Source organism: Brassica napus, chromosome C2 (assembly GCF_020379485.1).
Source record: "Brassica napus cultivar Da-Ae chromosome C2, Da-Ae, whole genome shotgun sequence".
NCBI classification, from domain to species: domain Eukaryota; kingdom Viridiplantae; phylum Streptophyta; class Magnoliopsida; order Brassicales; family Brassicaceae; genus Brassica; species Brassica napus.
This window is the reverse complement of record NC_063445.1, coordinates 24,116,195-24,138,118: the sequence shown is the minus strand read 5'-3', so window position 1 is coordinate 24,138,118 and position 21,924 is coordinate 24,116,195. Positions and strand designations below refer to the sequence as shown.

The 21,924-nt window shown below is 38.7% G+C and overlaps 4 protein-coding genes across 4 annotated transcripts; all 4 read right to left on the bottom strand.

Moving 5' to 3' along the window:
- Positions 1-3,370: 3,370 nt before the first annotated feature.
- LOC106381305 (transcription factor MYB54-like) lies at positions 3,371-4,923 on the bottom strand. The gene is made up of 3 exons (XM_048748604.1): positions 4,510-4,923; positions 4,001-4,396; positions 3,371-3,679 (listed from the first exon to the last, which is right to left on the bottom strand). Exons 1-3 carry the CDS (start codon positions 4,622-4,624, stop codon positions 3,489-3,491), a joined length of 702 nt encoding a protein of 233 aa, XP_048604561.1. The 5' UTR covers positions 4,625-4,923; the 3' UTR covers positions 3,371-3,488.
- An 803-nt stretch (positions 4,924-5,726) lies between these two features.
- LOC106378112 lies at positions 5,727-7,106 on the bottom strand. The gene has a single exon (XM_013818298.1). The coding sequence runs from the start codon at positions 7,104-7,106 to the stop codon at positions 5,727-5,729; it is 1,380 nt and encodes a 459-aa protein (XP_013673752.1).
- Positions 7,107-15,307: 8,201 nt separating this feature from the next.
- On the bottom strand, positions 15,308-16,084 carry LOC111213458. Its single transcript, XM_048748866.1, has one exon. It carries the CDS (start codon positions 16,082-16,084, stop codon positions 15,308-15,310), a length of 777 nt encoding a protein of 258 aa, XP_048604823.1.
- Positions 16,085-18,633: 2,549 nt separating this feature from the next.
- Positions 18,634-20,875, bottom strand: LOC106381302 (UPF0415 protein C7orf25 homolog). The gene is made up of 3 exons (XM_013821202.3): positions 19,703-20,875; positions 19,462-19,628; positions 18,634-19,381 (listed from the first exon to the last, which is right to left on the bottom strand). Exons 1-3 carry the CDS (start codon positions 20,627-20,629, stop codon positions 19,174-19,176), a joined length of 1,302 nt encoding a protein of 433 aa, XP_013676656.2. The 5' UTR covers positions 20,630-20,875; the 3' UTR covers positions 18,634-19,173.
- Between the last annotated feature and the right edge of the window lie 1,049 nt (positions 20,876-21,924).

The following is a 21,924-nucleotide window of genomic DNA, read 5'->3' as shown; positions in this document are numbered from 1 at the left end:
ATCTATACTCCAACATCCATTTCGTCTTTCCGTTATCATACTTCACCATTAAAAACTCAATTATCTTGACAATTACTACCCAAGATGTAGAGCAGCAGAAGAGATTGTTACTCATATTATCTTTGAGTGTCCACCGGCCTTACAAACATGGGAATTATCATCAATGCCGTCGAATTCTGAAATTTTCTCTGTACCAAGTATTTATGCTAATATGGACTATCCTTTTTGGAGAAAGAATGGTATTCTGGAGCCAGATGATGATAGAGATTTTTATCCTTGGATAATTTGGTACATTTAGAAAAGTAGGAATGATAAGCTGTTTAGAGGCATAGACAGAAATCTATTGGAACTAGTTATGTATGCAGAGGGTGAGTGCCAAGCTTGGTATAATGCAAGAGACACTGTACTGATTCCACCACATGTACAGACTGATGAAGAAACACAAGCCTTAAGCTTGGGTAATATTTGTATGGTGGATAGTTCACGGACCTCCACAACTCAGTTTAGTGGAATGGGATGGGTTTGGAAGGATACAATAGGGAAGATACAGTTCATGGGGTCAAGAAACTTGCAGAGAAGAGAGACACCGCTGCACTCGGAACTGGAAGCGCTAAAGTGGGCAATGGAGAGTATGATACAACACTCGACCTGTCAGAGGTTTGGGACGGACTGCAAGGACCAGATTGCAATGATAGAACAGCCACAAGATTGGCCCAACTTCTCAACTGAGCTGGAAATCATTCAAACTCTTCGGTTATGTTTTTTGGACTTCAAGATCAGTTACTTTCCAAGGACGCATAATGAGATTGCAGATTCCTTAGCTAGGAATGCATGTTCGTTTCATAGATCTTTATGTTTTATTGGTTGTTCTATTTCGATCTGACTTCCCAGACCACCTCAAGTTTGAGTAATAGAATAGCCGTTTACCGGAAAAAAAACTCAATTATGTAAAACCTTATATAGAATTTGTGTATATATTCATCACATTGTTTTCAGTTACAAAAACGTGCAAAACATTATTTTCCTTTTTAACTACCTATATCATGCAACTGTGGCTTATGCTAGCATTATTCTCGATTGTGTTTATGTTCAAACTTGCACACTGCATTTTATTGACAAACAATCTATTCACCAAAAATTCACTCAGTCTTGTAGTTTTGATTAATTAGTTATATAATGTTAGTAAAATATAATATATACAGTGAAACACGTTTGGAACCTGCTATAATTGATAGGAAGAATAAACTTAATGAAATAGCTTAATTCTTGTATCAAACAAACTTTCATTTTGAAACATCTCACTCATTCAAATTAGCACGACTTCGATCTAGATACAGGAAGTAATTATATTCTTCCTTTCTTTTTAATGTACATATATCATATATATATATATATATATATATATATATATATAAGTGAAATTTTTATCATAAATATAATACATAAAAATCAAAATGACCAAAATAAAATAAAAAGATATTTATATATATATGGTTAACTAATTTAGATCTAGAATTTAAATTTGAGGAGTGATTTTTTTTTTTGGTGAGGGAGGGTGGAGTTTAATTTTTTTTAAAATCCCTTATATATTAGAGGAAAAACATTGTAATAAATACGTTCACACTAAACTGGACACATGTCACGTGTAGAATCATTGTAATAAACGCGTTCACACTAAAATGGACACATGTCACATGTAGAGAGCTTCTCAGCCAAATTTTACATAAATATGTTCGCATTATGTACTTACGTTTTTTTAATATAAAACTCACATGCGTGGTTCTTCTTTACGTTATTTTTATTGTTTACGAATAGAGCTGGACAAATTATTCATAAATTTTGATTCGATTTGTTATATGTTTTGATTTGAACCGAAAAATCCAGATATCCGTTACTCTACGAAGCAAATCAAATACTAAAATGCAATATCCGTAAAAAAAAAGCAAATCAAAAATATCAATATTTATAGAAACGGATATCCAATTTGATCTGTTATATGCATATATATATGTAACAAAGTATATATAAGTTATATATTATAGTTTATATAAATTTTACAAAAAAAATATTTTTAAATAATTTCATTTTAAGAATTTTATATTTGATGTATTATTTTGAAAAAATGTCATTTAATATTAATTAACAGTATATTTATATATTTATCAATCATCTTTATATACTTTTACATACACATACATGTGCACATTGACGTGAGCACCTTATAACTACTTATTTACCACAACTTAAATATCTAATTTTTTTGGAAGTTAAAATATTCTTTTTTCTCAATGTTTCTTTCATAATTTGTCTTAATAATTTTCTTTTCTTTTTTAACTATTATCCGTTTAGAAACTATAATATGAAACCATTGGTTCGACATCACGATTATCTAAGATTCATAACATGAAAACAAACAAATAATAGTAATTTTTGATTATCACAGAAAAAAAACCAAAAACATCAAACATTTTAACCGAACAAACAAAATAAATATTAACTTAAAATGATAGTTATATTTTAGGAGATTAAAAACCAAAAAATTAACCTAAAACCGAACCGATATCCAGATTAAATAGATTAATGTCTCCTTATTAAAAATAACGAAACTAATAATCACATTTCGCGCCTTATTAAAAAATAACGAAACTAATAATCACATTCCGTGCAAGGCGCGGGTTATTACCTAGTACTATTTAAAATTTAAATAATAATTTTTAAAATAGTTAAAAAAGGAATTTTCTGATTTCAAAATAAAATTGAAAAAATATGAAAAATAAATAAAAAGCTCGAATTTATAAAAGTACTTTTGATTTTTGATTATTTATTGAAATAATTATTTTATATTTATATATCTGTAAAGTAAGGGTATAATGATTTTTAAACTCGTAGTAAAAAACTCATTTTATGGTCTTTTAGGTGATTTGCTCTATATATATAATGTATTCACATAAGTTTGCAAGGAAGTATATGATTGTGACTAATGATTTACCTTGGCTTAGTGCATAGAGATGATGTTATTTTTTTTTTTCAAAAAAAAAAAGTATATGATTGTGTGTGTATATATGCATTTTACTTGTGCCTGATCTTGACCGTAAGCGATCTGTTTGAATAGCCCACTACTTCTTGGTTACACGACATCTTTTGTTCTCTTTAGTTAAATCATCGTTTAATTAGTATTCTAAACTAAGAACGCCGCCGTAAGTTTAATTATATGATTGTTTTATTGGTAGAAGAATTATATGATTAGACATTTTACCCACCTCATACAAACCGATTAATAATGTGTGGAGTGGATGCATTTACATTTGGTACATTTTAACATTCAGCTCAGATTAGCTAGCTAGAGCTCACTATTTAGTAATTTATATACGTCAAACATACGTGTAATCGATGTCAAGTCTCGTAAGTATACAGACTAATTAGTTAAATCTAGAAATTTATGACTTACATACGTATACATATAAGGATATACTGCAAACGAGTTAACCCTAGGAAGTAGAGTTTTTAACAGATAAAAAGTCGAAGAAAGGAACACGACTTTCTTTTTTGTTGTCCGAGTCATGGGGGTTGCTTTGGTCTGAATCTTGATCAATATTCTCGCTCTTGTTAGAATCCATATCTACTTGTAGAAAATTGTAGAACTCCACAGGCTTTTTACTCTGATTTGCTACCATCGCATCTAAAAATGAAGATCAATCAAATCACCAGTTATATATGTCGTTGCAACCATAATTATATAATTTTACCAAAAAATCATAGTTATAATTAAAATGCATAAAAATTTAGGGTAATAAAGAAAATGATTTATTATACAACAGAAAATACGATTTTATCACAAATAAATCGAAATTCATCACAATTCTTTTTGATTATGCAATGAAAAGAGAGAGAAAGAAAAAAAAAACTCCGCTGCCATTGCAAAAATTAGAACATAATAATTTCATCACCAATCCATGCAACGCTAATATGAAAATGTACTCCCATCACTTTTTTAGTTTACCTTTGGTATTGAAAGCGATCTTTTGGGTGAAGAACTCCTCTAGGAACTGAAGATGATTGATATGAGAGAATTGGTAAGCGTAACTGATACCGTCCCCAAGTATTCTCTTCCGATCACCAGAAGCCATCATGATTTGGTCAGTCGCCAATAAAGAAGAAGTCGTGGAGGTAAGAATACGAGGCTTGGAGGTTTGACGTGTGCGTCGAGCCATGATAACATGCCAATGGTTCTTGACGGCGTTGTCAGTTCTTCCAGGGAAAAGTCTAGCGATGATGGACCACCTGTTCCCATGGATCCGGTGAGCCGCTAAAAGTCTTTCTTCTTCTTCTTCAGTGAAAGGGTTTCGATTTATTCTCGGATCCAGTTGATTAAACCATCTCAATCTACAACTCTTACCTGCATATATACATCAACATAATTACAAATTATTATCCATTTTATTACATAATTAATACATATATCAAACCCTAGTTTTGTAATATCTAGGACCACCCGTAAAAGATACTTACCAGATCGACCAGGTAGTTTGAGGGCTATGGCGTTCCAGTTATGAGGACCATATTGTTCGACCAGATCCTTGAGCTTCTCGTCTTCTGCTGGTCTCCAATGGCCTCGACTACACATGATCCTTTTCTTTCTTTACGCTGATCTTTTTAATTAATTACTGAACACCTTTATCTCAAGCGTAACGATCTAAACCAATACAAGAACAAAGAAAAATATCACAAGAAAATAAAACACACAGATGTTACATAAACAACATACGCAATTATTTTATGCGTTTGTGTGTTTTATATATATACATATCTGTATGAATTGTGAGGCTTAAAACCCTAAGTTTTTCTTTTTGGGAAAGGTTGGGGAAGATGGGTATGTGGGAACCAGAAGAAAGGTGAAGAGCAACAGCACGTATACATATATATATATATATATATAGTCTATTATATAAAGTTTATGTATATATATAAAGAGAAAAATAAAAATAAAAATAAAATAGAGTCCGTTAGAGAGTTGGGAGGGTTTGGACGGACCTCTCGACCGGCGACTGATGCCAACGTCTACCCTAACCAACACAACATCCATTTTAAGTAATCGATCTACCTTTTTTATTATATTTATTTTCTTGTACATTTGATCATACTTACTTGATAAATTTACGGAATATGTATAAATTTAAACATATAAGGGTTAGAGATTGCTTTGGTGTGCGCTGAATTTCGTTAACCTCTCAACGTCTCTTCGTGTGGGTATTAATTTAAGGGTTTTCTCTAAATTCTAACCTACACCCGCTACTTCGAGCCACCAACATTCATCTACGTTTCTGTAGTCTTCGACAAGCTCTACGTATTTACATATAATAAACATTGATATCCAAATTAAAGACAAAACAACTATATTGATATCTTTTTTTTTTTTTTTAAAAGGCATTCTTAATATTAAAAGCATGAGACCAAAAAAAGTTTTACAAGCTAAAAGCTAGTTAAGAACCCAGTCCAGTTGAATCACAAGTAGAACACAAGTAAAACTCATAGTAAAGCCCAAGAGGCAGTTTCTGAAAGAGTGGTAATGGAGGTAGTTGGGGAGTTTACGGGTGAGGGAGAGATAATAGCTTTGCGATCTGGTCCTTCCTTCAACCATGAGTGAGCCACTGCAGAAGCATCTGTGATGAACGGACAGGGTTTGATTCACGAAAGCTTTGGGTCTTGTTCCTTACCTGGCGATCGATCTAGAGGAAGAGAGAATCTACCGAGCGAAAGGCGTTTGCATGCACTCTGGAGTTTCTCTCATTCCAGGTCCAGTGGAGTGTCGATTGCCAAACTAGAAGTCTGAGGAGGCGAGATGAGTTCGAAGGAGGTAGTGAAGTCATCTGATCCAGTGTTTGAAGACAGCTTGATGAGGGAGCTATCGGTATCCTCCTTGCGGCCAGACTCCATAGTTGGCGGTAGAAGTTGCATTCCCCAAATATGTAATCACGCGATTCCGGTGAGGAGTTGCAGAGGAGGCATCGGTGGTCAACCTGAATTCCCCATCTGATGAGTCTATCTTTGGTCGGTAGTGTGTCTAGTACAACAAGCCATGTGTGGAAGTTATGGCGTGGGATCCCTCGCGAAGTCCAGACGGCTTTGTGCCATAGTACATCTTGTCTCTCTTTAGAAAGGTAAGTGTATACCTCTCCAGTTCTGAGTTTAGTTGTGGTCCTACCATCGATCTTCCACTCATAGTTATCTTCATTTGTTGTGAGCTGAACAGTTGTCAGGAAGCAATGTAGCTGAAGATGGCGATCAGTTCTCGTTGGAAGGAGTCGCCATGCGCCATCAGAGTGTAGAGAGGAGACAACAGCAGTTAAAGGGATCCCCAGACGTGTGCCACAGCCTCGCAAATAATCATAGAGACTTCCAAAAGGCGTCCAATTTTCAAACCAGAATCGAGTTGTGTTTCCAATTTCAAGCCGGAGCTTTATTAGTGGAAAGACAGAATCTTTGAGCTTCAGTAGTTTGTTTGTGAACCATGAGTATGATTGCTTCGGAGTAGTGGTCCAATAGTTGTGGATCGAGCCTTTGAGTATGACTTCTTTGAACCATGTCGCCCAGACCGAGTCTTGTCGGAAGAACAACATCCAGAGTAGACGGAGACAGCAAGCTTTGTTCCAAGTTTTCATGTCTTTCACCCCCAAGCATCCTTGTCTTTTGGTTAAGACGATCGTTTCCCATGAGGCCCGCGCCGAGTTATGTCCTTCAAGGTTCCCTTTCCACAAGAAGATGCTGCATAGAGAGTTGATCCTCACAATACAGGCCTTGGGAAGTATGAAAGCGGAGCACCAAAAGTTTGTGATGCCAGAGATGACTGTCTTGATGAGAAGTAACCTTGCTGCAAAAGAGAGAGATTTTACAGACCAGTTGTTGAACCGGCCTTTCACCTGTTGGATCAATGGTTCACAGTTTGCGAGGGAGATCTTCCTTGAGTCGAGGGAAACTCCCAAGTATCTGAAGGGGAGGTGACCAAGCGCCATGCCTGTTGATGCCTGGACAGTGTCTACTTCTGTGTCGGTAAGCCCTGACGCAAATAAACTTGTATTTTGCATACTAACTGCTAGTCCTGACCTCATCTCAAATTTTTTTAGGACTTGCAAGACCTGTTGCACCGACTCAATAGAACCATCAATAAATATTAATAGATCATCAACAAAAGAGATGGGTTAGTTTCATCGCATGACAGTTGGAATGGAGCTTTATCCTGCTTTGTGATGCTGCTCTGTTTAACATGTGAGAGAGGACGTTCATAGCAATCACGAACAGGTAAGGTGAAAGAGGGTCATCTTGCCTGAGACCTCGTTTCCCTTTAAAATACCCATTGACTATTCCATTGTAACCCAACATGAAGCTGGTTGTGCAGATGCAGGCTCGGAGTCGAGAGATAAATTGTGGGGGAAACTGCAAGCCCTGAAGACATGAGAATAGGAGTTCCCAAGAGAATGTATCAAAGGCTTTCGCAATGTCTACCTTTATGGTAATTTTCTTCGAGCCCTTGTTCTTGTGATAGCCGTTTATCAGTTCTCCCGCTAAGATAGTATTCTCTACAAGGAGCTTGTCCTTTATAAAGGCAGTTTGGCTTGACAAGATCAGAGAGGGTAGGGTAGGCTTCAGTCTTCTCACTAGCAGTCTTGATAGGACTTTATAGACAGTATTAAGACACGCAATTGGCCTGAAATCTGTAATCTTTGAGGCTCCTGGAAATTTTGGCACTAAAGTGAGTATTGTGGCATTTATTGTTGCAGGCAGGAAGCATGAAGCAAAGAAATTCTTTGTTGATGTTATCATTTCTGCACCGAGAGTGTCCCAAGAATCCCTAAAGAAAGCAGAGGTTAGTCCATCGGGGCCAGGCGCCTTGTTTGGGTTGAGCTTGAAGTACAATTTCCTAGTCTCTTCATCAGATGGGATTGACACCATACTCAGTCTGTGATCTTCAGGGAAAGTGTAGCCTAAGAGATCATGGAACCATTATGGGGGAGAGAGAAGAGCCGATGGGGGGCAGTGAAGTGGCCCGAGAACTGATTGAAAGTGTGAGACCGCTAGCGCACTCATCTCTAAGGGGTCTGTTATCAGGTCACCCGAAAGAGTCAAGAAAGCACGAATGCAGTTGTAGCTTGCTCTAACTTGACAAATCTGAAAGAAGTAAGTTGTATTAAGATCCCCTTCTCTTAACCAGTTGATTCTTGATTTCTGCCTAAAGTACATCTCCTCTATTTGTCTCAGGAAAGTCCAGTTCTGGTGCAAGTCTCTCTCGGCTTGGAACGTAGTGGTAGTGGGGTTCTGCAAAGCCTCAACCTGCGCACATTGATGCAAACGGTTAGCAACACTCTCTCTCTCTTGGATTTGTGAAAAATTATCTATGTTTAGTGCTCTCATATCGCTCTTTATGACTTTTAGTTTCCAACACAATTGGGCAAGCGTTTGGCACATGTTTCCGGCTTGAGACCAAGCATCATGTATTAACTGATGGAATTTTGGGTGTTTGGTCAGGTAGTTAGGGAATTTATAAGGACGGGAACCGGCTATGGGAAGGGAAAAAGATAAGTCAAGGACACATGGGGTATGATCAAAGATGAGGGGAGGAATGAAGGAAGCTAAGGCATTTGGGAAGGTGGAGAGGGCTGTGGAGTTGACAAGGAATCTATCAAGCTTCTTTGAGATAGGGTTATCGGGTTGCCTATTGGTCCAAGAGTGTTGAGGGCCAATGAAGCGCAGGTCAAAGACTCCCATTTGAAGGAAGCAGTTCTGGAGCTGATACATCTGAGCATCAGGAGTGTTGACATGAGTTCCCGAGTGATCAGAGGGATGAAGGGCTTAGTTTAGATCACCCCCGATGATCCAACAATGGTTATCCAAATCAAGATCTTGATGCAGAGTAAGGAGCTCAACCCAGAGTGCATCACGGTCCGAGCATTCATTGAATGCATAGATTGCAGAGAAGACAATCGAGGCTTGGTTAGGGAAGTAGATCCAACAGGTGATGCACTGGCTTGATTGAGATATGATCTGGACATTTAGAGAGTCTCGCCAGATTAGGATGATCCTACCATCATAATCAGAAGCATGATTGGAGCTTAGTTTCCAGCCAGGACAGAGATGAGATAAAATGGGATTTAGAGAGGGTTCTTTGATATGTGATTCAAGAATGGCACCAAAAAGAGGCTGCTGAGAATTTAGCCAAGAATAAAAAGGTCTATGCTTGTTCGGTTCATTTAGCCCCCGAACATTCCAAAAAAAGAGTTTTACACTCATTACAAAAGGTTGGAAGGATCTCCCGAAAGATTGGGAACATCCAGAAGCGCAAAAGAGTTTGAAAAAGTAGTAGACATGGTTTTTTGAAGGTGATCAGTTGTGGAAAGAGAGTGAGTGTTTGTGGAAGGCAGGGCTTTCGTGGTGGCTTTGGGGCGTATAAAAGGGTTTGGGTTTGAGGTTTGAGGAGGGGAGAGGGTCGGTGATGAGCGAGATCTTTTGAGAGATGGTCTAGGGGGGTCAGGGGTGGAAAAGGGATTGAAAGGCTTTATTGTGGAGAGGACAAGGGAGGGAGGATGTTTGGTGGAGATGGAAGAAGTGGATATGTCCATGTGATAAGCTGTTACAATCTGATTTATAGAGGGGGTAGCGAGACAGTGACTATCATTGGTGGAGACTCCTTCCTTGGGAGAAGACCGAGGAACAGAGTCTGGGGCTTTCTGAGCTTGGTTTGAGGGTTTACTGGGGCCAGAGGTAGTTGAGGTTGACTGACTCACTTTTACAGCCGGGTGAGCCTTTTTTGCACTTTTTGCTGGAGTTTTGTTACTTCTTTTACCAGCAGCAGCAGGGGGATCAGCGGCAGGAGGGGTGTAGAGTAAGCAGTTACGAATGATATGCCCCAGTTCATGGCAATGATAGCACGTCGGGGGGACCCATGGGTAGTGGACAATAACTTCCACTACTTCCCCATTTTACCGCTCGAACTCAACGATGGAGGGGTAGAGGCTTTGTTAGATCCACCTCTACTTTGACATGTAATAGGGTAAGGCTTACTAAGTTCCTTGTAAATTCATCTGTTTCTTTTGGTTCTCCCACGAGACCAGCAACTAAACTCAGCCATTTTGTGTGACGCAAGTCGAGAGGATCACCCGTCAAGTGTGCCCAAATCTGGATAGCTTCCAGAGGTGGAGTGTTCTTTGAGTGCTCCGAGGACCATTGGGACGTGTGAAACATAGAGTCACCCACATACCAGATATTTTTCTCCAAAATCTTCTGCTTCAGGTACTCACTCTGAATCCGAACCAAAACAGATTTGTTGAGAGAGTTATTGTGTATTTCCAACCTTTTTCCTTTTCCCCACAGGGGGGCTTTCCCTTTAAAATAGCAAATGATAAAATCTTTATGCAGCTCAGCTCCTTGCTGAAAAACTGAATCTGAAATAAGCACTCTAGGTCTTCTTGATGGGGCGACGGAGACATGAGCTAACCTTGAGAGAGTCTTATCTTCAGAGCGTCGGATTCGCTCCACAAGTGAAGGTGGGGTGTTGATGTTTTGTTTGTTCATGGTGGCAGGGAGGGTAAGAGGTGGGGCGCTAGGGTTTGAGGGAGGGGGATGGTAGGAGTACTAGTTGAGAGGGGGGGGGGGGTTTGATGGGAAATTGATGGTTGAGATGAAGCTTTGTTTGTTTGGATTGGGGAGTTCTTGGAGGGAATGGTGGTGAATTCCTCCTCAGGGTTTTTAAAAGACCCAAAGATAGGAACAATAGTTTTTCCAGATCCAGAAATTGGAGCAGTTGAGCCATCACAGATAGAAGTTGTAATGGCAAGGTTTGGGGTGAGAGCGAGAGTATCGACTAGTACTGAAGGAGCAGCAGCAGTTTGGGCGGGTTTCCTTGACCCTTTACGAGAGGTAAAAGGGACAGTGGATAAGGCAGAGTTAGTTGAGACAGGGGATAGCGGGGGAAAGAGGTGAGGAGATAGAGGCGAAGTTGGATCTGGCGGGTCAGAGGGGATCGGTCATCAGCTGCACCTAACGGAGGTTTCAGGCCGGAACCGCCGCCAGGAATGTGCCAAAGGTTCTGCATTGGGAACCGTGTCAGAGAGGATTTGATTTTTTAACCGTAGTTCTTTATTTAACTATATTGATATCCTAAACTGATAATTTTTGTGAGTAACTGTTGTACATAAATATTGTTTGATTACTAATTTCGATAACTATAACAAAATTAGTTTGCGATAGTTTTTAAAACTGTTAATTCTTATGCATGCTTATGTCGAATATACTTCTCCATATGCATAATATGTGTTTTATACGTCTAAGATCTATGTTTTTAATTTAATTATATGTATATTCTAGAAACCTTACGTACATTGGATGGATCATGAGAACTTGTTATTCCATAATATGTGGATTCCAACCAACTGCATATTGCCTTTAGTTAGTTAATGGGTGATGCTGCTAATTAAATGCTGAGAATACTTTGTAATATTAATTATATATGATAAATTATTGAAATTAGACCCAAAAAAACATGAAGAGAAGAAAAGAGTTTGGTAACATTGTTGTGGACTTCTGGTTAAATTGCAGGTCACATATATTATTTGATGGATAGGTTCTGATAACCTCTCAAACCTAATCAACGTTTTTGTCTTAGCTTGATTCGAACTATATATGCCAACGTTGACACCATACAACTAAGTCTGGTTAGCTAAGTCATATTATTCACCTTTTTAACATCGCAGCCTTAACAACTAAACACTGACTAGACTAGATCATCGAATAAATAATATTTCTTTTACACTAATAAAAATAAAGTAGATAACTAATATATTATTTAGTATTTGTTGTAAAAGTATAGAAAATTTGTCTGTGTATTATTAATTATCAATGGGGTTTCTTTATATAAGAATTACAAGATAAATGGAAAGTATACAAATCATAATCCAACTAGATTTAGGATAACTACTAAATACATAAATGGAAAGATAACAATTACAAGGAAAATGAAAGATGGTTTCCTTTTCTCCAAGCCGCCTCTCTCTCTTTCCAAGTCGTGGCCAACCCTCTCTCTAGTTGTATGGGCCGGATATGGACCGGGCCGGTTATGGACATCCACTAATTGATTTATAACACTCCTCCTTGGATGCCATAACCATTCAGGATCGTCGTACGCTTCATGTTGCCTCATTAAAACATTATCAGGAAAATCCAGTGGGAAAAACCATGATGAAGGAAAAAGAGTACAACACGTACTACTCTCCCTGATGTGGACCTCAGTGGAGGTTTCTTCAGTCTACGCATCTGATGCGTGATCTTTTCTGAACGTGCAGGTAGGGAGTAAACAAATATGCCAAGTTCATTACTGAACCGCAATTGGATTACTTTGACCTTTCTGGTCTCTTCTCATGTCTTCTGACATCGTGTGTGCGTGGTCAAGAAGTGGACCTTTGGCTGTCGACTCCTCTTAATTAGGTCGGACAGACTAAACACACTGTGGACAATATATATACTGAGCATGGTACTTATGAACTTATAGTCTCAGGTCGTAAACCTATGTTCCGGTGTATCTACTACACGGATGTGTACCAATGTCTCTGTCCATAGATCTTTCTTTATTATCATCGACTATGCACTAATCTGATCGATCCATATTGAGTCATAGACTTATTCTATACATGTTTATAACTTGTCTCATGAGTGTTCTAAATCAAGATGTGATCAATGATTATTGTTGTAATGAGTTTTATAATCTCATCAAGCTATGGCTCTTCGGCCGAACACATTCATGGATCTCGATCAGTAATCTCTCTTGCATTCGGTAATGCTATTACAGTCTTTTATCCATACCTTGATGGTGTCCCATGCCCTTTGTTGTCGTGGATCATACCACGCACCGGAAGATCTATTAGGCCATGGACCTCGACTACACGAGCTTATGGACGGCAATCATGATGGCTGATCTTTCTTTTACACTAGCCATGATCAAAGAAGACGGGCCGGACCCCTCTAGCCAGACACCCACACAGATTTAATAAATAATCTGTATCAACCAATTAACATCTCTTTAGGCTGGTTTAGTATATAGTAAACACAAGGAATTCAAATCTCTTTTATAAGTATATGTATGGACTGAATTTGGATTGTCCTTATACAATTCCTTTACTAGTATTACATACTATATGCAGCTGCTTTGTTTCAATCCATGAACAGCTTAGGAATAATATTGTTCTTTATCCATGTACAACTTAGGAACAATGCGGTTCTTTATCCAGTGATCCATATGCTGCTTACTACATCAGTATCTAATTTCTTTCTTATGACCAGACCTTTATCAATTTTGAATTTGTGTAGCAGCATTCACCACATAGGAGTTTGTCTCCTTATAATATGTTCTATGGTCTCTGTGAGTATCCTTGTGTAACAAGCTATGATCGTATGCTGTTAGTACGAAACATGAACACCTTTAGACCACGTGATCATGTACCATATCTCACGGTTTCTTTTTCCTCACAAGATCCATCTATTTCACTGGTTTATATCAGATGACGTTTCTGTATATGTATGTATGGCCAATACGCCTTTCTCTTCTTTAGATACTTTAAACCCCACCTTTATCTTTTCAATCTAATCTTTATTCTTTATGAGTACTCTTTTGTGGGTTCTGATCCTCGTTTATATTTTTATGTTCAAGTGCTACTCTCTTATGTACAAATATATCTTTATGTGTCGACACTTATATATGGTTCCATTGTGTTCCAGACATGATCTAATCGATTTGAGATTTCATTATCCAGGACCTTTGTTACCTAGTAGCTTGGCGTCCCAAACTACATGGTTTGGTACCTTAGATGTTTAGCTGCGCAGCCTTTTTCCAATGTCTGGTCTGGTTTCCTTATGACCTCGGATTTGTATTCTATGCACCTTTCTCTTTTTCTTTCCGAGGTTCCTTATCTTATGGAACACTTTGGTCTATCTTGTATAGACTCTGTAGCAACTTGACTGTTTCTCTTTCTAGGACATCAGATTTCGTTTGGTGCTAAGCTGGTTATGACTTAGTCATTCTTTTCTTTTCTTTTCAGGCCAGTGTTTGGCATCTCGATTAGCTAGCTATGTATAATCTTTTCTTTCTTTGGACGTTTATAAGTCTAATTCGAGGATATTTTCCAAGACAATGATGGTTGATACCATTATGTTTCTTATCATTCTTTACTCTTTACCAGCTTATAGCTTTCTCCTTTTAATGTTGGATAGTCGGATTCATTGATCATGCAATCCGTGTACCTGGCCACTTTCTGATCACCCATATTTGACTCAAGGTCTCTTAGAAGTCGTGGGAGAAAGTCATACTCTTATCCAACATATATTCCCAATCCTCTTCTGAGGTTCCATCTTGGACGGCACATATGTCTGTGGTGGTTTATTCAAAGTCTCTTAAGATGGTGTATGTCTGGTTTATGACCCGTATTCAATCTGAGATAAGAATATATATGCTCACTTATATGGCCTGATGCATCTTATCTTTATATACATGTAAATTCATGATGTCCCCAAGCTTATAGACTTTAGAGTCTGAGCGTTATAGATAATGGCTTATACGGCCGAACCTTTGTAGGTAATGGCCTTTACGGCCTAGTCGTTTATAACATGACCATAGTAGTACACGAATTTGTAGTATTGATCATGTGTGATCATGGATCACGGGTTTATCCTCTCTCCCCCTCATGAACATACTATAATTTCGTGATGCTTAGGACAATAAAGCCTAATGAGTTTCCCCTTGTGTACATGTTACACAACGTGAGATCTTATGGGATAACTCTTTGTGTCTTCTCAATATCAATCTTTGCATCAAGTTTAGACTAGGATGGCTAATCCGGTCTTGCCATAAAGTGTATAATTTTCGTGGGATATATCAGTATGATCACCACGGCTCTTGCCTCTTATCATACTGATCTGTAGCATAATTTTGATCAGTAGATTACATAGTTATAGTCTTGACCACTTTCTCAAAAGGGTCTTGGGCGTTTTCTTTCTTTCTTAAATCTGAAGGAACTTGTTTCCTTTTTCCCATTGTTTCTATTTGGAAACCATATTAACTCAATGGGTCATACATTCTTGGGTGTATATAATGCCCTTTAGGCAATGCCTTGGCCATAGATTTCTTACTAGGTTACTATACCCGTACTATAATGCCCTTTAGGCAATTTCTTTATCAATAAAATCATTCACATTATCAAGCAAAATCAGGCAAGATATAATAGCAATGAACTCAAAGCATTTCATAAAACAATAAGATAAGATGTCGATTTTAGTCTTTGAGACAATCAGATGTCTCAAAATCCAAGAGGTCGTCCTTTTCAAGGTCGGAATCATCATCAGCATCATACCCGGTATCATGAACCATATGGGCTTCCGGGTTCTTGTTCTTAAGGCTCTCTTGATAGAGCTCACATAGATGTTTAGGGGTTCTACAATTCTTGGCCCAATGGTTACTCATCCCGCATCTGTGACAAGCTGATTTGGTCGAGTTAGACGGTTTAGATATGCCGCCTCGACCACGGCCATAACTGCCTCGGCCACGGCCATAACTGCCTTGGCCACGGCCATAACTGCCTCGGCCACGGCCATAACTGCCTCGGCCACGGCCATAGCTGGAACCACGACCACAGTTATTGTGGTTTCCTTGCCGGCCATATGAGTAGTTGTCACGGCCACGTCCTTTGTATCTACTACGGCCTTTGCCGCGTGATCTCTTATCATCATGGACATGGTTGCACTCTTTGGGATCTTTCTTTTCAGCCTCATTGGCTTCTGGTATTGCTGCTGTTCCGATAGGTCTCATCTCACTGTTTTTCATCAGGAGTTCATTATTAGCCTCGGCCAGGAGTAGGCACGAGATCAGATCAGTGTATAAGGCGAAGCCTCTCTCTCTATATTGTTGTTGCAGCCACACGTTCGTCGAATGGAACGTGGAGAATGTTTTATCAAGCAACTCTTTCTCGGTTACTTCCTCACCACAAAGTCTCATCATTGAGACTATCTTAAACAATACTGAATTGTATTCATCCACAGAGTTATAGTCCATGAATCTGAGATTCTTTCACTCATGTTTAGCCTTTGGTAATAGCACCATTTTCTGGTGATCATATCGTCGCTGTAAAGCGGTCCAAAGGTCTAGTGGATTCTCCATGGTGAGGTACTGATCTTTTAGACCCTCAATGAGATGGTGGCGTATAATACTTATAGACATGTACCGATTCTTATCAGTCTCATTGTTGCCCTCGATGATAGCATCACCGAGTTCCTTTGACCTCAAGTTAATCTTTGTGTCAAGTGCCCATTGCAAATAGTTGTCTCCGGAGAGATTAAGGGCATCATAGTCTAGGTTTGAGATTTTCGGCATCTGAATCACATTATCATTCGAAATTTAGGGTTTCACAATGTGATCATGTGTCCGCAAGACAATCAATAATGTCGGCCACAAGCTAGTCTTATACAATCATGTTTTCAATCAATCTAAAACGACCATGGTGCGATCAAGTCGAGAATGCTAGGTCTATATGTGATGCTTAGGCCACACAGCCATGTAATGTGATACAACGATCCTAGAGATCAATTCATAAGATATGCAAGCAAGGTCACACGACCATTCAGATATGGTGTCTCTCTAGGCCACACGGCCAAGCTATGATGCATTAAGCCACATGGCCAAGTAGAAGCCACACGGCCAAGATTCAATTTAGGGTTAATGCATATAGTTTACATGTACTTGCAATCCTATGGCGGTTGGTTTCTATCAGTTCATGATTCAATCAAAACAAACAAACAAACCAATCGGCCAAGTAATAGAACAAGCCACACAGTTATTTAGTTCAATTCAATATCATCCCTAGAGTTCGATCTAAGTTCAATTGCAATCAATCAGTAGTGATCAGGTTCATATATGAATACAACAAGGCCACACGGCCACAGATGATGATCTAGAAAAATTAACCTAGAATGTGTTAAGTCCACACGGCCACAATCTAATTCGATGGTCATTAGGGTTTTAACCAATTCAAGCAATTTAGATTCAAGTTTAAACAATCTTAATCAATATTTCTAGGTGATCAAACAAACAATTAAGTTTCAAATCAAAATTAAAACCGATTTTCCAATTTAGGGTTTTAGGGATTTCGAAACTTTGATCTTTGATCAAAGGGATTTGATTTGAGATTCAAAACCTTTAAGGTTATGATTTTAATTGATCAATGGATCAATCTCGATTTAGGGTGGGGATCGGACTTATTCGAGCTCCGATATACTCTTTTAGGGTTTGCTCTATTATCCTAGGGTTTTATCTTAAGGATTAGAATTTAGGGTTTCAATCTTTACAAACAATCCAAATTCAATTCTCATGTTCTTAGAATTAGGGTTACCTTTTTGTTTGCAGGTTGTTGAAACCGGACCACCAAGATGAACGGATGAACCTCGAGCTGCACACGGACGGACGCGAGCTGGTTACTATCGGATCGTCGTCGGATGCGAGCGGGACACGTCTGCTTCCTATTGGGTTCGCGAGCGGGACACGTCTGCTTCCTATTGGGTTCGCGAGCGGCTGCTTCCTATCGGGTTTGCAAGCGGCTGATCGGGAATGCGAGCTGGCTGAGATGCGAACGGGAGGCTGAGATCGTCTAGGATCAGGAACACCTTAGGGCTGGAGCTGATCGGATGGTGACGAGCTGGGACGCGAGCAAGAACGGATTAGGGTTCATCGGGTTCGGATTAGGGTTCCAAAGCAAATCGGCACGCACTGTATCGGAGCGTGAGGGTGCGTCGGTGGTCAGATCGACAAACGGTTTGCACTGAATGATTCCTCTTGGCAAGAGCTTCGATTTGATATCTTGATCGTTTTCTGGGTCCTCATGGTTTGGGAGAACGATCCCTTTGAAGTTCCGAGGTAGATTCCTTTCGTTTAGGGTTTTAGGGGTTTTGTTTTAGCCTCAGGGTGTTAGAGGCTATCGTGCTGATAACGTGTTGTAAAAGTATGGGGAATTTGTCTGTGTATTATTAATGATCAATGGAAGTTCCTTTATATAAGGATTACAAGATAAAGATAAATGGAAAGTATACAAATCATAATCCAACTAGATTTAGGATAACTATTAAATACATAAATGGAAAGATAACAACTAGGTTCCTTTTCTCCAAGCCGCCTCTCTCTCTCTCCAAGTCGTGGCCAACTCTCTCTCTAATTGTATGGGCCGGTTATGGACCAAGCCGGTTATGGACATTCACAAATTGATATATAACAGTATTTACATATTTCCCTTTTAACTATAGTTGGAAACTTGGAGTAAATGTCTTTTTAGCACTGTGAGTGTTTTATTCTAGAGATGATGACACAGTTTTATTACCAATAAAGGTAAATAATCTATACTTAAAATGATTTTGATAATTAAATTGATAACAAATACTAATAAACATAAATTTTGCCTTTTAATTGCTGGTAAAGTTAAGTAGGAAAACTTTGGGGAAAAAAGTTAAGTAGGAAAATAAATAAAACAGAGTTAGTTGGGAATGGAGCCGTAACCAATTTCATTTGTTCTATTGATAGTGTTAGGAGAGAAGCCTTCTTCAGTTTCGAACCTATCATACTAACAAAAAAGTGTGGTATTCAAGAAAGACTCATACATCTAAACCGGATCCTGATTACACTTGACCAGCAGTATACCATATTGGTTTTCACTTTTTAACCGTGCATGTACTGTGCTCCACCAAATGCTGACATAGACTTTAAACCAACCGTTAACCAGAACTGATGAGATCTTCTTGTCTATATTAGCTGAACGATGAAACCACACTGTTCTAGCATCATAATGTTTTCAAGAATAACTATGAACCATGAAGAGATCACACCTCTCTCTCACGTTTAAGGGAATGGTTATGCTAACCATCGTACAAACATTCAGCCCTGTGTACGCAATAGTTAACTTCAGAACGTGTTATGCGCTGTGAGATCATTCCCAAAGAAACCAACATAAACATTAGGCAACTGTCTTGATAAGGTCTCTTTGCTTCCGAGAAATGATACTTGGTCCACAACTAAACGACATCTAACCAGATAGAAGTAAAATGCTAGGTTCTGTTTTCGTTTTGTTTCCCTAACACAAGGTTTGGGTTTTTGAACTTTGGCTAATCACCAGTGAGAGCACGAGGGCTATGTTCTATGGTGGAGAGAGACATGCCTGACTGAGCTACGGCTCTGACAAACCCCATGTTAGCAGTCAACGTAGGAGCTCCCCATCTATCACCTGTCCCAAACACAATCTTGTTCTTCATCGCTAACTTCCTCGTTGTTGGGAGTCCCATCACACGCTCCGTGGGATTGTCATTCACCACCCTGTCACAAAACACAATCACATTTAGTAAAAAAGATGAGATTCCCTGTTGACATAGAGCATACATAATCAAATTGTATACATTAGGCTCTTCAACAACTGCTCAGCTCTTTGCTTCTCATTGTGTCCAGCATACATTGATACTAACTCCTCGAACTCTGAAACAACACTCTTGCACACAATCCCTCGCTTCCCTGACAGCACATCTCCCATTCTGACAAGAACTGAGTTCTCAACTTCAGATCTCGCCTGCGTGTCGAGTTCACCAAAAAAAGTCAATGTTTTGATATTATACTATAAGATAAAGATCCAACGGTAAGTACCTGAGCAATCACGAAAACAGTATTCCCTTTGAACTTTTCCTCCAACACGCTCTCAGGCATGTCCAAGATCCTCTCTGCACACCCGTTAGCGATTCCAGAAACAAGAGCAACAAGAGCTGTCGTGTCGAAATTCACAAGAAAGTCTTCACCTTTTAATCTCATGGAAGAAAGTACAGATGAGAAAGCATCTTTCTCGCTAAGCTCTGCGACCTCTGCTTCAACTACAATATGCTCAGGAGAGGCAAGAGAATCGTGACCATCTATGAGCTTGATCTCGACAGAAACAGCTTCTTTATACGACCTGGTCCGAACCACATTAACCCATTCTCCTCCCTCTAATGTCTCCTCGCAATCCCAATCAAAATCCGAATCAGAGCCAAAGTAGAAGTCTTTAGCTCCGAACCGGTCTTTTAATCTCTCGTAAACCGGTAAAGGCAAGCCATTTGCGAAGAAGAGAATCAACGAAGAAGGTTTCAACGTCGTTGTAGAGTTCGCAGCGGAGAGGATCGTTTCGATTCTCGACTTTAACCCCTTGCTTCCGTGGCGGTTATCGCTCCAGGTGATGTACCTAGGGTTTCTATCGGAGACGATGATCCAAACGGGAGCCTTTCCGAGAGTACACACGAGATCGACGTGGACGCTATTGGTGATCGGAAGAGGAATCTGTTTGCAGACGCGCGAAACGGCGGTGATTGAAGGATGGCGTAAGATCCATAGGACTAACTCGATGTGGCCGATGTTGATACTGAGAGGCTGTGGGGGAGGATCGGTGGCGAGGGATGATAGGAAGGAGAGCTCGGAGGATGCGAGCTTGAGGAGCGTGCTGCGACACGAAGCGGTGATGGAAGTTGATAAAGGAAGGTGGGTGATTGTTCTTATGACGGATTCGCATCTCTTCTTCGCTGTCTCTATCTCTCCGATCTCCATGGCTTCTTCTACCGTCTGTCTTTAATTTTTAGGATTCTGCTTCCGGAAAGTCCACAAAAGAGGCTGAACCGGGTCGAAATCGGTACGTGAATAACCCGGTTTGGATAGCTAGGAAATGTATGCGTCTTGGTTTGGCCCGCTTCACATATCCCGGTTCGTTATGCATCTACAAAACTGTATGTTTTCTTGTAGACCAACATCTCTCGGAGGAGTACAGTGAGCAGAAAAAGACGTGGCAGAAACGGAAAAGTAAATATGGTCAAGAACAAAAGGGTGCTAAAGTCGGAGAGGGTTTGTTTGTAGCTGAGGCATCAGGGAAGATGAATAAAGTCTTAGAATCTTCTAAATAGTCAGAGAGGCTAATAGACATGAATCACTGGCGACAATAGAACCAAGAAGTTTCGTCTATTTGGAACTTGTTTGGTCAATCGTGGTTTGTCTCTACATCTGCTACATCTTGAAGCACAAGTTCTTTGGAGGTGCACAAAAAAAAAAAAAAGGTTCTTTGGAACTTGCTCTGTTGAAAAGGGCTAAAAGTCTAGTTGGATAGAGGAAAAATCAAACAAGAAGCTATAATAAATCTACAATGGAATGAAAATAGCAACATCCATGCACTCAAAAGAACGAAAACTTCGTGAAATATTATTATTTTTGTAATGTTTTGGCTTACCAGATTGGACAACTTGTATGTACTATCTGCACGGATATTGATTACAAAACTTTGTTGAACATATATTTGAATTTATTTCTTAAGATAATAAATAATGTAATAAATAAGTCCATATGATAAATTGGGATAGCTTTATACGGAGAAAACGAAGGCAGAGACTGTATGTGAACTTTCACTTTATACAACGTCCCAAATAAATGTGGTCCCAAATAAATGTGGTAAGATGATAAATTTATATCAACTCTTTTAAGTTTTAACCGGATCTTGAGGATGTTGGAGTTAACTTTCATATGTAAATTTATTAACTATTGATTTTATAAAATGTCTATTTATATTTTTATGTTTTGTAAAATATATTTAGAGTAGAATATATTATATTATAATATAGATATTTGATAATAATTTTTTATCCGTACGTAATATTATATTTATAATTTTATAACTTGATGCAATTTGATGTAATTGTAATATTCATATATTAACCTATTTATTTTTTTGTTTATTTATTTGAAAATGATTTAATTTTTTACGGTAGGTTTTTATGAATTATTATTAATTTTATGATATTTGGTTTTTTTGAAAATTGTATTGTTGCAAATTAATATATACTATATATTACAGTTTG

Excerpts from the sequence above, each read along its gene's own strand:
- LOC106381305 (XM_048748604.1), bottom strand. The coding sequence starts at position 4,624 with ATGTGTAGTCGAGGCCATTGGAGACCAGCAGAAGACGAGAAGCTCAAG. Across the intron at positions 4,397-4,509 it reads CAAACTACCTGGTCGATCTG|GTAAGAGTTGTAGATTGAGA; the intron begins GTAAGTATCTTT and ends GTATATATGCAG. Across the intron at positions 3,680-4,000 it reads GATCGCTTTCAATACCAAAG|ATGCGATGGTAGCAAATCAG; the intron begins GTAAACTAAAAA and ends CTTCATTTTTAG.
- LOC106378112 (XM_013818298.1), bottom strand. The coding sequence starts at position 7,106 with ATGAGGTCAGGACTAGCAGTTAGTATGCAAAATACAAGTTTATTTGCG.
- LOC111213458 (XM_048748866.1), bottom strand. The coding sequence starts at position 16,084 with ATGGACTATAACTCTGTGGATGAATACAATTCAGTATTGTTTAAGATA.
- LOC106381302 (XM_013821202.3), bottom strand. The coding sequence starts at position 20,629 with ATGGAGATCGGAGAGATAGAGACAGCGAAGAAGAGATGCGAATCCGTC. Across the intron at positions 19,629-19,702 it reads CTGTTTTCGTGATTGCTCAG|GCGAGATCTGAAGTTGAGAA; the intron begins GTACTTACCGTT and ends CTCGACACGCAG. Across the intron at positions 19,382-19,461 it reads CAGTTGTTGAAGAGCCTAAT|GGTGGTGAATGACAATCCCA; the intron begins GTATACAATTTG and ends GTTTTGTGACAG.